At 39.3% G+C, this 16,165-nt stretch overlaps 1 protein-coding gene across 1 annotated transcript; it reads left to right on the forward strand.

Moving 5' to 3' along the window:
• The first annotated feature begins 491 nt into the window (after positions 1–491).
• On the forward strand, positions 492–2,658 carry LOC120746823 (ladderlectin-like). Its single transcript, XM_040052322.1, has 6 exons — positions 492–600; positions 681–758; positions 1,037–1,143; positions 1,891–2,025; positions 2,299–2,410; positions 2,555–2,658. The coding sequence occupies exons 2-6, from the start codon at positions 698–700 to the stop codon at positions 2,623–2,625; spliced, it is 486 nt and encodes a 161-aa protein (XP_039908256.1). The 5' UTR covers positions 492–600; positions 681–697; the 3' UTR covers positions 2,626–2,658.
• The last annotated feature ends 13,507 nt before the right edge of the window (positions 2,659–16,165 follow it).

A 16,165-nucleotide genomic window follows, 5' to 3' on the forward strand; every position in this document is an offset into this window, starting at 1 on the left:
TATCACCATGAAGCACTTGGGTGTGACACTGAGATCAGTGGAGAAACATACATGGGAACAAGACTGACTGGGAGAAAGAGAACACCGAATGCAGAGACAAGACTAAATGGATGGGATAAGGCTGACTAAACATGGGGCATGGAAACTCCCCTGTTCCGTGCTCCATGATAACAGAAACCTACAGACTAGAAAACAAAACTAAGAGGACCTAAGAAAACAAATATAAACAGAGGGATCACAACTGTAAACCAAAACGAGGAACAGAACCTTAACCATAGAACATTAAACAACCCAGAATCAAAAGTCCAAACACATTTACACTGGGCCAAAGACCCAGGAGCGTGACATCTTTGTTGACCAGCAGTCAATAAATGAAATTAAACATCCATGAAATTCAAGCTGGGTGGAGAGAATTGCGTGAGGTTGGTAAAGACAGGGGTAGTGAAGCATGGAATCAAAACATACTTAAGTATTTTTAGTGCATTTGTTCCTGGTATAGAAATGCAAATATAAGAAAGTGTATATAAGTGCTCATCTCTACACTGGAGAGGTTAAGCTACAGGCTGACACTTGAAAGAGGAGAAGACATTCTACAGACAGGTATGTTACAAATATGCTGAGGATCTTCTATCCTTTCTTTATCAAACTGCTAATCACTTTTGTTAATGTGTTTCTTACAGAGACACTAAATATCATCATGAAGCTGCTGACTGCATCTGCACTTCTCTGTGCAATGATGGCTCTGACCGCTGCTCAGGGTAAGTATAAAACTATGTTAGCCTACTAGTATCATACTGAATGTTGTGCATGTCAATGGGCTATATACAGCTGTCCAAATAATAAGATCTATTTTTAAATACATGTTTTCAAAAATAGAAATCTAAAGGAAGAAAATGACACATTTTCCAGTTGAAATTTGTTGAAAAGTAAAACTATTGCCAATAAAACACAAGTTAATGACCATAATTATAATTATTCCAGTAAAGGGGGAATTGGGTCAGCATTTTGTCACACAATATGTTTGCTTTGTCTTCAGATGAGTGCTATGTTCTCAAGAAGTCCTCATGTCCCACTGGTTGGACTGAGTACAACAACAAATGTTACTTCTATGTTTCTACACCCTTACCCTGGGGTGATGCTCAGGTAATAGCATCAGGACTCACCAGTTACTGTGACTGTGTTTCTTTGATTCTTTAATGTTTGGATAAGACCTTATAATAATATTTTTTTAATATTATATTAAACATTGTTATATTGACAATATGTATTGATCATTGTTAATGTTATCATTTATTGAATTTTAATAATGCTATCATTTGTTCTAATATGTATGTATGTCATATATGGCTTTACTTTTTAACAAGTAAACAGTAACAATATATTAGTAAACAAGAAATACAAACAAATAAGCAAACAAACTAAAGTCTCCAGTTCCTCCTTCCTTCTCCGTTTCTACAATTTATGCCATGGATAAATCACCTGTCAATTTTTGCTTTGATTAAAACCAGTTCTTATATGTACTGTGAAATATGCATCCGAGCTTATAATAGCAAATATTATTTTTTTAATTTATAAAAATAATGCTAATTATTGCAGTAAATGGTTTAAGCCACCAACATCAACTACATGAAATAATTCTGAATGATAAATGATTGTAAATGTATTAATCATTAGTCCTTTCAATATAATAATTATTAAAAAACGTTACTTTTTATTACTTGTTGAATGGCAAGCCATTTAAAAGGTCAGATAATTAAAATCAATAATTTTGTCAATCAATGTAAATATTTCTTAGTATGTTTTATTATTATTTGTATGTTTGTGGTGGTGTAATCATGAAGGTTGTTTTATAAATCTTCTGTAACTCTTCTGTCTTTTTGTTTACTGTAGAGAAACTGTCAGTCCATGAGTGCAAACCTTGCATCTGTACGGAGCCTTGAGGAATACCAGCTGATTCAGAGGGTGATACTTAGTGGGAGTAGAGCTAATGGACGAACATGGATTGGTGGTTCTGATGGTCAACAGGTATGCCAGTCTGCCAGTTAAAACATAAATCTATCCATTGGATATTTTACTTATTTTTCACTCTTATCTTTTTTTCCATTTCCATATAATTCCATATATCTTGTTTCATATATTTGATGTCTTCAGTTTGTATCTACAATGTCGGTAGTAGTGAAAGTAAAGACAAACCAATAAATGAGAAGGTGTGTCCAAACTTGGTAGTCGATGTATAATGTTAAAGTGTAGTTTCATTAAAAAACGATTTTTTATTTTTTACTTTTTTCTGTTCTGTAGGAGGGTTATTGGTTTTGGATCGATGGAACACGTTTCCAATACACAAACTGGTGTCGGGGGGAGCCTAACAACTCGGCGGGCAGCGAGCACTGCATGGAAATTAATTTTTCAGGTATAATATTGTACATAATATATACAAGTGCTATTGTCATTATACATAAAACCAAAAAAACCAAAACATTTTTTCTCATATATTCTATATTTTTGTGTCCATGCAACAAAAATTTCGGTTAAAGTTGATTTTTGGTGCTTACAGGAGACCTGTGTATGAATGATCAGTCTTGCCAGTCCCGATGCCCTTCTGTCTGCATTACGAATAAGTCATGATTCCTGGGCTGACATGAAGGCACGTCATCTGAACAAGAAAGAAATCTTCTCATATATCACTCAAAATATCTATTTTCACATCTTTACCTTTTTCTTTTGCTGTAACGATGCATAAGGAATGAAGCGACAAGTGACATAAAATAGTGTGATTGTGTCTTTTAAAAGGAGCAATTGAAATGTGTAATGGAAAGAATGCTTTTAGCAAAAACTTAAAAACAAAACTTTTTCTCTCTTCTGCATCATTAAACTATTAAGCATTGAATCAAACTGGTCTGTGAGTATCTGTGTTTTTGTGTAACATTATGTAAGCTTGGAGTTCAGTTTTTAAACACTCACTGATTAGATTAACTCACTGATAGATTAACCCACGCATAAATCTTCTTGAAACTACACCAATTTCTCTTGAAATTACTTTAATATTTTTAATCTGATGCTGTTTGCTTCTGTGTCCTCCATCTAATTCCTGCTTTTGATGGCATGAGCACACACGAGCATACAATTAGACACACACACACACACACACAAAACACACACATGATGAGGTCTCTCTTTAAATAAGTCTCCCCTCCTTTGCTTCCCTCTTCCCAAAATTTAAATTTCACCTAATAGTGCTAAATTTCAGAAATAACCAAATATTTTGCTAAAGCTTTTGTACATTGTCATAATTGTTAAGATACAACCTTGCACCCTTTTCACAAACCTCTAAACACAAACTGAACTTTTTTTCACAAAACCTCTGCAAATACATGCTAGGTTACTTTTATAACAACTTCTGGGTAAAAGTCGTAGGTTATTAGTTTAAATGTTGGTTTAAAAGTCGTGACTCAAGAGTTGGGTTGGCGATGTGCTGGGTTCTTTAATTAACTCCCTGGCTTGAATAATTCTATTGGGCCATAGGTTCGCTAGCTTTGATCAAATATTGGGCCAAAATTTTACCCAATTGTTTGTGTAGAAGATACGCTTCAGAAGAAGCCACATTATTCTTCTGAAACTGCCATTTTCAACTAGACTGTGACCTGATCAGATATCACTGATTTCTCTTCTACTATGAAATAAAACATGGTAAGCAAAAAGTGAATTCCAACACTCTAAAAATCACTGGGTTATTTTTGATAATTACACTTTACTGGTTTATTCTAGAACTTTACCTACTGATTAAAGGCCTTTTTACAGACAACAACAGCTAGCTTGTGATGAAGAAAGATAAAGTTATTTCCAGTGTTGGGTAAGTTACTTTAAATTAGTAACTTAGTTACATTACTAGTTACTTCTATCAAAAATAACTCAGTTACTTTAAGTTACTCGTTACTTTCCAAGTAACTAGTTACTAGGGAAAGTAACTTTGGTTTTACTCAGAATTCTCTTGTTAATGTGTTGCTTCCATAACTGGATACCCAGCAAGATTGCCAGTCTTCTAGCTTGCTTGCTTGCCACAAGTGCACTGTGTCACCTACCAATAGAAAGGAAAAAATAATGTGCACATTTCCACAAGAGAAATCCCACGAATGACCAAAGCCCAATGATCAATGGGTGGATCAGTGGATTTTGGTCAGTGGTTGTTGATCAATGGTCATGAGAATTTGCATAACTAAGATTAAGGAACTGACCTCCCAGCCCATTTTTCCTTCAGTCAGCTGAGACTGAAGAAATCACTTGGATAAGTGACAAAACGTTTCTCCCACAAAACGCTACGTCCAGATGAACAGAATCAACTTTTGGAGAAAGAAAGAAAATTTCTTTGTGCCCACCTCTCCCTGTTAATGCCCTACCTGCCCCCCTGGCAAAACTTTGCTAGACCTGCCCCTGCACAGTAACCAGCTGCGAGCTACATAAAAAAATGATCCTGGTGTCATTTGTTTCTCAGAAACAGTTCATAACTTCCCTTCAACTCATTCATGTCACCTAAAAGGTAAACCTGTTTCTCCATCACCTGTTCAGCTCTGATGATTCAGTAAGGACATCTCCTGGTTTCATCTTCATGTTTCCCTCTCACCACATATCCAAACCGACATCATGACCAGCAGCTTTGACAGCTGCGGCTCCAGCAAACATCAGCTGACACTAGAAATAATATCAACAACAGCTGATCAAGCTTAAACATGCTGCTGTATTTTAGCGCGACCTCCGCTGGTTTCTTCTTTCTGGCGCAAAGTGGGCAATAAACAAACAAGTGAAAAGCCGATCAGCTGATCATTGATAAGTTTCATGATTGAAGTAGCAACAGGAGAGAGAGGCAGAGAGAATGAGAGAAGAAGAAACAGCTGTGCAGCAAAGACAGAATAACTCCAGCTTTGTATCTTTTTTCATTGTAGCTGAAGTACGGGACAAACTGTGTCCCTTTTCAGCTCAATAAGAAACGCGTAATATTTTCTCTGAATACAAGATGATTCTGTTTTTTACGGGATGGTTGGCACCTCTAATAATTAACCTTATGAACAAAATAAAGTTCAACATCAGTAACATCATAGCACCCACCCAGCTGTATAGAAACTCCGTCATGCTAGCTAGTACGCAGTACGAAAAAGTCAGCATAACGAAAATAAACTCCACCTAAACTTGGTTTATATCTGACCCAGATAGACTGCAGGTCATAACTTCTTACCTGAAGTTCAGTTCACCTGACACTCGGACCAGCGGCTGCCTCAGGTCTCTCTTCCTCCTGCCTCCCCTTTCCCTCATCCACCTGTTGGCCTCCACCACTTGCTAATGGTACTGAATCTCTGAAGATCCGCGATAGCCACTGTTAGAGTTTGTATTGTTGATTGTCATTTATGCTTAGAAATATTTACTTATATATGCTTAGAGTTTTGTAATTAGTTGTAGATTGGTAGAGGTTTTGATCCTTGATAGTCTGCAAACTTTGTGTGTATTAGACAGCACTTTGGGAGCATGAGAGGTCACACCGTGTCTTATTGTTTTATGGTAGGATTAACGTAGTTGCGTCTGTTCTAGTCTAAGTGCTCTTTGTTTAGATGAACTGCAGGACTTCCTCACCGTGTTATCTAGGATGAACCATCTAGGGTGAGGGGGAGGCTACCCTCTTCCTGACCAAGGATGTTTGACCCTTTGATCAGCAGTCCACACACACACACACACACACACACACACACACACACACACACACAGGCAAGGTACTCTTTGTGTGTATGTAGACGTCATATGTTAATGAACTTATGCATATTCATGTAACCTCAATAAAAGAACAGTGGTACGGGAGAACGGACGAGAGCAACTGGGGTCAAGCGAAGGAACGGTGCCTGTCCGGTTCTCTCCCGTGCACGAGAAACATGAAGAAGCTTGCCTACTTGTGTCTTGCTTTGCAGTGTAATTATATTGTCTTCAACGTTCCAGCGGATAGATTCAAGCTACAAACCTATCAGCCACCACCGAAGTAACGAATAACGACCCTATCTAAATCCAGTAACGATTAACACGTTCCTGATTTTGGCATAATAACTAGTTACCGTGCTCGTTACCACAATAGTAACGTAGTTACTGTAACGCGTTACTTAATAAGGCGTTAATCCCAACACTGGTTATTTCTACTTAAAAATGCTTGATAATGTCTTTTAAACTTATTATTTGAAATGAGGCTGAGGTTGCTCTGTTTGACAAATTATTTAGAGATTACTACATCTAGAACATTTTTTGGTTTTGCATCTTTTGTTGAATAGATGAATCTCAGGACATGAATTAAATATGACCAAATTAACGAGGGCTCATTTAGCTATGATGGAAGCATAAAATGTTGCTCATTAAGGTGTACGAAATTATCTGTGGCAGAGTCCCTCTTGCCACTTGTGATGTTGGGTTGTGTTCAATGGTTGAGAAGAGGCAATAGAAACCTTAGCAGGATAGTAGGAAGGATACACGATCACACTGGTACTGGGAATTCCACAGCATATCCTTTAATGCGTATTCTCTTCATCAACCATACAAGGCCCGTCTGAACAGCTGCTGCTTATCAAACATGACAGACAGTGTTCATACAACCCGTAACATTGCAAAGGGTTTCTGGAGGAGTCCGTCTCTCTCCATGTATTTGCGTGCAAGCACGTTGCTCCCATAAGTCTCAGGCTGTGTCCCAATTAAGAGACCGCACGTCACCGCCACGCGACGACGACTGTCCCAATTCGAAGTGTACTTCAAACGCATACTCCAAATGCGCCGTCGATTTCCCAAAATATCAAGCGTGGTCCAGTGCACGCTTCGTGGTCCCATATATCCCAAAATTCATAGCGCGGCGATGGGTGTGGATAATTTTGCCGAAAAATACGGCAGACAGCAGAAGGGAGCAGCCGAAGAGTGAACTGTCAAAAGTAAGTACTGAATATGATGTCACTTATTTATGTGCGAATGTTTAATGAAGAATATTAAAACATTACTGTTGGCCACATGCCGGCAAAGTTATGTGACATTAGTGATGTTTGTACTTTCAGCGTTAACTTGGTTTTAAAGCCTCTACTTCTAAATATATATAGAGTCGACCTTAATCTTGCAGATAATGTGTTGATTTTATGGATAATTAAAGTCAGTCATATATCCACAAACACAACAAGCTGAAAGTCAGTGATGCTGCTCGGTTTGCAGTCCTGAATATCACGGCACAAGCAGGATTCACTGCACTGTTAATGTTAGCTATGTTATATTGCTGCCTCTGTTTGGTGGTGTCGAGCCAAACGGACTTTAACGTGTGTTTGAACGAGCTGACGGTTCACTCGTTAAGCTGAAAGAAAGATGCTTTAATCACAGCAGTCACACATGTGTCCACTGTATCATCTGGGAACTCTTCTTGTTTAGCACTCGTAATAACACAAACACTAAATCCTCCTGTTTGTAGCAGTGTATACACCTGAGACTGCCACCTGTCTGTCTGTCCTGCACTCTCTCTCTGTTTCTTTCTCTCTGATTGTGGAATAAAAGTATGAACATGTATTTATAAGTTACACTTGTGTTTGAATCCTGCAGCTTATCACACATTTGATTTCCATGTGTGACAACTGCAAGTGTCCAGAGTGAGGACAGACTGAGGGACCCACTGCTGCACATCATCTGTGAGGCTTTGCACCCCTGATGATCCACCAGGACAAACTCAGCAGTGTGTGAGGAAGAGGAGGAGGAAGAGCCAGCAGCAGATGGAGAGAATAGACAGACTGTTCCCTGTTTGTGAAGGACTGCTAGAAAAGTTTAACATAACTAATTGTCTGTCCTGAATCAGTCTTATTAGGTAATGTTCAAATAATTGTATCATTCCAGTGTTTTCAGTGTGGGAGAAAGTACTCAGGGCCTTCAAGTTACACACTATGAAAGGCAGCAACAAGTTTAATATTCAGAAACCTAAAGTATGTATCAGCAGCAGAATGGAGCTAAAAATAAATGTTTGTTTCAGTTCTATGAAGCTTTGAGTATTTTGGATTAGTAGCACTGCTGTGTTTGTTGCATCATATTGCTGTAATTGTTTATATGCTTTATATATTCTCCAAGGGAGGAAGGAGAATGCATGAAGACACTGCAGATAGACCCACATCATAGCACCAGCATGAAGTCGCTGTAAAATCTAATTAGTTACCAGAATTAAAAAAAAAAAACCCAAACAAAATATGCAAACTCATTTCCTCAAAAAAAGGTGTTCCCTCCTTTGCACAATATCACCTTAATGTTGTTCGTGTGTAATTTACGTTGAGTAGGCTAACCACATTATTAAATTAATGCATGTAAGGTAAACTAGCAAACACCGTCGTAGTTACATGCGGCTGTCTTCTTGTTTGATGGCAGATACTCCCTTCACCCTGGCCAAAAAGGCTAAAATGACCAAAGAAAAAGTGGAAAACAGCTAAACGTGAGAGGTTTTTGGACAAAGTTTGTGTTTTTCCATTGTTTAAGCCAGTGGTTCCCAAACTTTTTTTGCTAGGCCCCCCTTTGTTTTACAAGAAAAATGTTCACGCCCCCCCCCCACACTTCTCGCGTGCACACGCACACATCCTCCAACCACACACACCCATATTTTGCTCCATTGTGGTTTATTTCACACCTCAAACATTTAGTAAACAATCAAGCAAATACAAGTAATCTGCAATAAATTACAGGTAGTAATGAAATAAACTACTAACTCTTTTACGGTACGTCCGCACCTACACGGGTATTTTTGAAAACGCAGCTGTTTCATCCACACGTAAACGGCATTTCGAATCACCAAAAACTGAGATTTTTTAAAACTCCTTTTTTGCGTTTACGTGTGAACGAGGAATACAGAGTTTGTCACGCAATGTCAAAGGTATGTGCCTTTTTTCACGCCACGCTGTGCGCCACATTATTGTTTACCTGAGATGAATTGCAGAATGGCAGATAGAGACAAAATACTGTTAATCTGACTATCTGCAGGTTTTACACGCTTACATATACACACGCAGCTACTGTCCCTCTATTTAGAAAGGCAGAGGCGTCACGGTGTGATTATTTTACTGTAGTTGTTTTTTTCATATGTAATAATATTCAACATTGCTATCAATGCATTTTTCAAAAAAAATGCCTCTCTGTGCAAAATGGGTTGAAAAACATAAACAACTGTAGGATACTGTTTGTCTGTGATTTGGAGAGCCCAGGTCTCCCATGCACCAATTCTGCAGGCCTACCTTGGCACTTGTGCAGGTGAACCCAAAGGGAAGATATGCTTCACCATATTTTCTTTGGCTTAGAATGAAGTTGGTTTGGAAACATATTCAGCGATGCTTCATCTCCTGCTTTGCGTTTCTGTGGGCGCCCCGTGCCAGCAGTGTCCAAGCGTTTTGTCCCCCCCCCCTTTACATACCGCGCCCCCCCTGCAATGGCTCTGCGCCCCCCCCCCCCCCCCCCCAGGGGGCGGGCCCCACACTTTGGGAAGGTCTGGTTTAAGCAATGTTTCCAGAAAAGAGTGATACTATAGCTGCAGAAAAGGTTAACATTGTTATCTTTTTACAAAAAAACAGCTAAACATGAGAGGTTTTTGGACAAAGTTTGTGTTCTTCATTCTTTAAGCACCGGTTCGAGCACCGTTAAAGCACCGGCACCGTTTCAAAAAAGTGCCGGTTTGGCACCGGTATTGGATAAAACTTAAACGATACCCATCCCTAGTGCTAGCCAATAGATCCTCCTTGCAATATTTGGCGGTTAGTCTGGGAAAAGACGAGAAAGACAGTGATAGAAGCCGTGACTGGAGCTGGGATGTAGCCTCTAATCTATCCATGGCTGTCCTGAGAAGGCAAACACCTCAGTCTGTGTGGCTGCAAAAAGATGAAACACACCCCTTCCAACCACAGGGCAGGGAGTTAGATGAAGCTAGCCTCCAAAAGCTGGGCATACACTGTGCAATTTTTGGCCCATTTTGAGCCAATTTTCGGTCGCGCAACCGTTTTGGGGATCGTTTCTTAATTGTGTGTCGATCCTCGTGTAGTATACATGGAGTAACAAAAAGCGATTAACACCTCATGACCAGCTCCCAAACATCAATCGTATGGTTGCAAGAAAATCAAACCTGTTTGAAATCCTTTCGCCCCTGGAGGCACAACTGGCAAGCTCATCCGAGTACGGAAGCGTAGAGCTGCCACCCAGGCAAAAGAAAAATAGAGCTATGCCACGTAATAACGTGAAATATTTATTGTTCTATTAATATACTTTTCACATTTTAACGTGGCAGCTCTACGCTTCCATATCCGAGGCTTTTCAATGTGGCCTCACAAAATTATCACGACTACAACAATCATGAAAAGAGTTGGACAGACACTGCTGCTCAATCACAGCTGCCTGCTCAATGTTTTTCATTAGTAATTTTGCAAAGTTGATGGTGGTGATGTGTGTGTGAAAAACAGAGAGGTGGAGGACAAGAGACAGATTTTGTATGATAAGCTTCATGGTATGGACGCACAGTTTGAGCACTCAAATCGCATCAGAGCATCAGGCCGTACAGTGTGAGACCCTGCATCGTGACCTATGAACTTCTAACCCCTGAGATTCAATTGTACAGTTTGAGCAGGAGCTGAATAACGCAACTGAAAAATATCGCAGTGTTTGCCCAGCTTAATGCAGACTGTTTAAACTAAACAAGCTGCTGTTTCACATAATAAACCCTGCCTTCTGTTTCTGTTAAAGCAGTAGAGACGAGCTGTTTATATGTGCGTGGAAGTCCAGCGTCATTAACCAGGCTAGCTGTGAGCTTCTAGCTCACGCTAGCTAACCAGCGAGCAGTTAAAAAGACAGCCGAAGCTGCACAAAACACCCACAAACTTGTCTCACTATGCTGTAACATAAGACTGACATCCAGCTAACCACAGCTAAAAAGATATTTAGAGAAAACTTACCATTTTGTCAGGTTACACGAGTTGAGTCGTTTCATGCTGAAAAGTTTGTTTGTTTTGGCTCTCACTGAAGACACCGACACTGAAGACATAGCTGTTCTTTTGTACTGCTTTTAAGCGAAACATTCTTTGTATATGAGGACAGGGGTGCTCATCCTCTTCAGCTCTAGCGTAGACGACTGGCTCTGCCATGTTTTCATGTATTTCTTCTTTCCATGTGTCCGCTACTTTGAAACGCTTGGGCAGTGTTGCCAACTCCTCAGTAAGGAAAATGCTATTGGTTGTCCTAAAAGTCGCTAGAAGTCGCTAAATGACGTCATCGCCTAATTTGCATAATTGGTCATGCTAATCTAATTGAAACCTATGTTGTTGGAGAGAGAAATAACATCGTGGAAGAGACATAACGTGAGTAAAAAAAGTCCTAAATGCATTTAGAGTTTATTTAGAACTACAAATTTAATTTATTTTAGCAATTATTGTTTTTTTTAATGTCACAATTCCAACCCTGCTCCTTTACCCGGGCTTGGACCGGCAAAAGTGACCCGAAATAGGCACTGTGGTGGAATTACTTTGTGTGTGTGTGTTTATAAGTAGTTTTAAACCTTGTGATCCACAAAACAGCATAAGAGTAAAAGAGTAAAAGAAGAACTGACTGCGTTACAGCACCCGCTGCTTGTTGAGAGTAAAAGCAATACGCGCTTTGACGTCTTTTATTAGGGGTCTGAAAACTCGCTAAATATAGCGACAAAGTCGCTAAGTTGGCAACACTGCGCTTGGGCCGCTCTGGCATGACCAGTTTCAAACTGATTGGTAAAAAAGTTACTGGAAACTCCACTGGCGGCATGTTATCTAATGTGTTAAACTAATTATTTTTTAAAAAGTAACGAGTCGAATTTTGCAAATGTAGCGGAGTAAAAGTACCGTTTCTTCTTCACAAATGTACTCAAGTAAAAGTAAAAAGTATCGTGCCAAAAAGGTACTTTAAAAGAATTTTTTTTTCAAAAACTTACTCAAGTAAATGTAATGGAGTAAATGTAACTCCTTACTACCCACCTCTGGCTACTGAGTCATCAAAAGGTTACTATAATTCTATCTGATATTAAGATCAGTTGAGTTTTATTTATATAGCTCCAGTTTACAACATTAGTTTTCTCGAGGCTCTTAAGAGTTTAGCAGCCAAAGCAATCTTTTCTGCATGATTATGTATTGGGGTTAAACTGCTCATAATTACAGTACAAGCTTAAGTTTATTCAGTGTAATTCAACACTGTGGATGATCAATCAACCATCATATAGCAGGAAGAAAATAGTTAACATTATATACAATAAAAATTTGTAAGTTCATACAAGAAGCCAACTGAGAGCCAAGTTATAATCTTTATCCTACCAGGGGTTTTCCACGTTGTCTTACACAACACAATGTCTACACAATGGTAGAAAAAAGTTACACTGGGTGCCGATATACTTTTGTGTTAGCGTTCAGCCTCTCAAGTCAACTGAAATGTTTTTGAAATGTTGGCTGTTCCCTATTGAAATATCTGAATTTGTTACTGTTGTATTAAATGTGAACATCACATTATTTGTGACCACACTGCAGCTACGAAGACCATAACTTGTCCTCAGTGTGTGAATATCATTTTAGTTCCTTCCTGCGTGAGGGTGGTGCTGTTTCTCCTGTTTTGTGTTTTCTGTTACGTAAGCTCTAGGTTGCAGCAGGCCATTGGATGCAGTGGCGTGTCTAGAAAATTTTTGTTGGGGGGGGCCAGGTAGGGGCACAGATTTGGAGAAGGGTGGCAGATGTAATTGGCAGATAATGTTTAAAAAAAATTCTACCAACCGTTAACCATAATTCAATAATCCTATAAACCTAATAACCGAATGCGCTTTTAACTCTTATTAGAATGAGATTTTAACCACTATGGTGCAAAGTTTTTAGATACTGCGTTGATAAAGTACAAGAGATACAATCAGTGCTTTGTCAGTGTTTACTCAGCATTCAAGGACAGCAATATTTGCATAGTATTTTTACTGACATATAGTGCACATATGTTTTGGGCAAAAACATTTTTGAATATTAAAATATGAACATTTGTAACAAACAATTGACAAATTAGCCAATGTAAAACTTTATCTGCCTGTTAAAAAAAGAAGATAATCTTCTCACAAACTGGTGTTTGATTTTGAAACAGGAAAAAAGTGGGGAAACAACTGAAAAGACTAACATTTGAATAAAACCTGAAAGCAAGTAAATACTTTCTATGCTGCCTTATGGTAAACTTTGGTAATATTGATCAAGAACAACACTGGCTGATGATGAAATACAGTCAGCTGGCATGATGACACTGCCAGTATTAACCTGCAGGACTGGACTGGGACAGAAAATCAGGCATTTTGACTAGAGACCGGCCCACCAGGTATTAAAGCCATAAAGACTTTGAATGAAAACAAACGCTGTTGTGACAGTGATGTACAGTCTTGTTGGTATATGTATGATTTCCATACATTTTACGTCAGATAAAAACTTTGGTTGTAAGATTCAGATAATTATTTAATAAAAGCGAGATATTTGAAATGAGAATAAGAAAGAAAAATATTTCTTTGTGCCCCACCTTTCCCTGTTAATGCCCTACAGGCCCCCTGGCAAAACTTTCCTAGACCCGCACCTGCACAGCTACCAGCTGTCAGCTACCTAAAAAAGGATCCTGGTGTTATTTGTCTCTCAGAAACAGTTCATAACTTCCCTTCAACTCATTCATGTCACCTAAAAGGTAAACCTGTTTCTCATCACCTGTTCAGCTCTGATGATTCAGTAAGGACATCTCCTGGTTTCATCTTCATGTTTCCCTCTCACCACATATCCAAACCGACATCATGACCAGCAGCTTTACAGCTGTGGCTCCAGCAAACATCAGCTGATACTAGAAATTAATATTAAATAAATTCTAACAACAGCTGGTCAAACGTGCTGCTGTTGTTTAGCGCGACATCCGCTGGTTTCCTCTTTCTGGTGCAAAGTGGGCGATAAACAAACAAGAGGGAAAAGCCGATCAGCTGATCATTGATCAGTTTCGTGATTGAAGTAGCAACAGGAGAGGCAGGGGGAGAGAATGAGAGAAGAAGAGGCAGCTGTGCAGCGTAACTACAGAATAACTCCAGCTTTGTGTCTTTTTCCATTCTAGCTAAAGTTCGGGACAAACTGCGTCTCTTCTCAGCTCAATACGAAACGCGTAATATTTTCTCTGAATGAGGGACCATTCCATTTTTTTAAGGAGCCGTTGGCAACTCTACTAACCTTATGAATAAAATAAAGTTCACTATCAGTAACATCATAGCACCCACCCAGCTGTATATAAACTCCGTCAGGCTGGCTAGAACGCAGTACGAGTTATTGCAACTGAGGGTAAAAAGTCAGCACAACGAAAATAAACTCCACCTAAACTTGGTTCATATCTGACCCAGATAGACTGCAGGTCATAACTTCTTACCTGAAGTTCAGTTCACCTGACACTCGGACTGGCGGCTGCCTCGGGTCTCTCCTCCTGCCTCACCTTCCCTCATCCACCTGCTGGCCTCTGTGGAAGCTCCACCATAGACACCACCAAACAACTGAGTTATTTTTACACATCGACCTGCATCTGGCCAATCCACCACCTCTCATTGTTCATGCCATTACAAAAAAAATAAAAAATAAGTCACCGGGCATATGCCCGGTATGCCCGATGGCCAGTCCAGCTATGTTAACCTGCAACCAAATCTGCAGCTCCATACAGCAATGTTACGACTTAGATTACATCTTATAACTCATAACTCTTATGTTAGCTCCCCTCAGTAGCATACTGTCTGAAATATTCGACGGCTGCAATAATTCTTTAAGTGTTATTTTTTCCTTGGGATTCTAATTTTAAAGGAGTTTACTAAACTCAACAAACTTAATATTATTTACCGGGACATTTATTCTGTCCTCATTTTCTTTCACCGAAAAAGTGTTTCCTGCAGTGCCGTCTTTCGCGTTTGGCTCTCCTACCTTTGCTAACGTGATGCACATAGCGCAGAAGCCGATGCTGCATTCACTTACACTCTGATATCTGAGCTTCCCCGTGAAAACATAATCGGATATTTGATTGAATTTTATTGTTTTGCCTTTGGGGTGGCACCTGGGGTGGCCAGTCTGGCCTGTGCCCCCCCCAGGACACGCCACTGATTGGATGAAGACTGAAGGCACCTCCTCTCAACTGGGAATTGACTGGTTGAGCTCCACCTTCCTACAGAATATCAAACAGTGTGTGCTGTCACACAGAGAGAGCTGTGCTGTGCTAACAAGTGTTGTTGTGCCTACAAGAGGCAGATTAGAACCTTTATACATAATGCAATATTTTTGTGCAGCAATCTGGATAACTGTAGGTGTGGAAAACTTTTTTTCTTCATTTTAGTGAGAAAGTTAAGCCACCATTATTTCTTTGTGTTACATTTGTCACATTTGTATTAGTCACATGTTGTGTACAGATTTTCCCAAGACCGAACTGAAAGGTATCATCATAATCAAGGGTATTTCCTGAGCAACCTGGTTAGTGTTTATTTCTGAGCATACCTCACAGCTTTCTCCACTCAGCAGACACCATCTAATGGAGATAGATGGATGGATAGATGATAGTACTAAGGTCTTTATCCAGCTAATTGCCCTGAGATGACTTACGTTGTGCTTTAAATCAACAGAATTCAAAAATTACCACAGACTCACCTGATCACCATAAAGTTTTTTTTAAGTGGTTCTGTTAGTTATATGTACCAACAATCATTACAATAGGGACAGGGATCATCAACATAGGATATCATAGCTTGGTTATTGGGAGGCACTAAACAAGTTACAGCTTGGATTGAATTATTTTACCACTAACTGCAAAAATTGCAAATCTATTTGTATTTGTAAAGATTTGTAAGTTCACACAAAAAGGTGATTGAGAAAAAAAAATATCATCTTTTTTATACCACAGTTTAAACCTTGAAAAGAAAGACCAGCCCTGGAGACCATCTTCACTTCTATGAGCAACACAAATGGGGAGCCCCCGTAACTTTATATTAAAACCCTTTAAAGCCGGTCAGAGCGGGCATGCTCCGTTTTGTGTAACTATTTTTAAATCCCGGTAGCACTGCAACCACGTAAGCTAGCGCAATAAGTTTTTTTGCATGTGAAACTGGAGGAGTTGTACTTAC

The sequence above is a fragment of the Simochromis diagramma genome, unplaced genomic scaffold (genome assembly GCF_900408965.1).
Source record: "Simochromis diagramma unplaced genomic scaffold, fSimDia1.1 OVJJ01000365.1, whole genome shotgun sequence".
NCBI lineage: Eukaryota > Metazoa > Chordata > Actinopteri > Cichliformes > Cichlidae > Simochromis > Simochromis diagramma.

Excerpts from the sequence above, each read along its gene's own strand:
- LOC120746823 (XM_040052322.1), top strand. The coding sequence starts at position 698 with ATGAAGCTGCTGACTGCATCTGCACTTCTCTGTGCAATGATGGCTCTG. Across the intron at positions 759-1,036 it reads GGCTCTGACCGCTGCTCAGG|ATGAGTGCTATGTTCTCAAG; the intron begins GTAAGTATAAAA and ends CTTTGTCTTCAG. Across the intron at positions 2,026-2,298 it reads GTGGTTCTGATGGTCAACAG|GAGGGTTATTGGTTTTGGAT; the intron begins GTATGCCAGTCT and ends TCTGTTCTGTAG.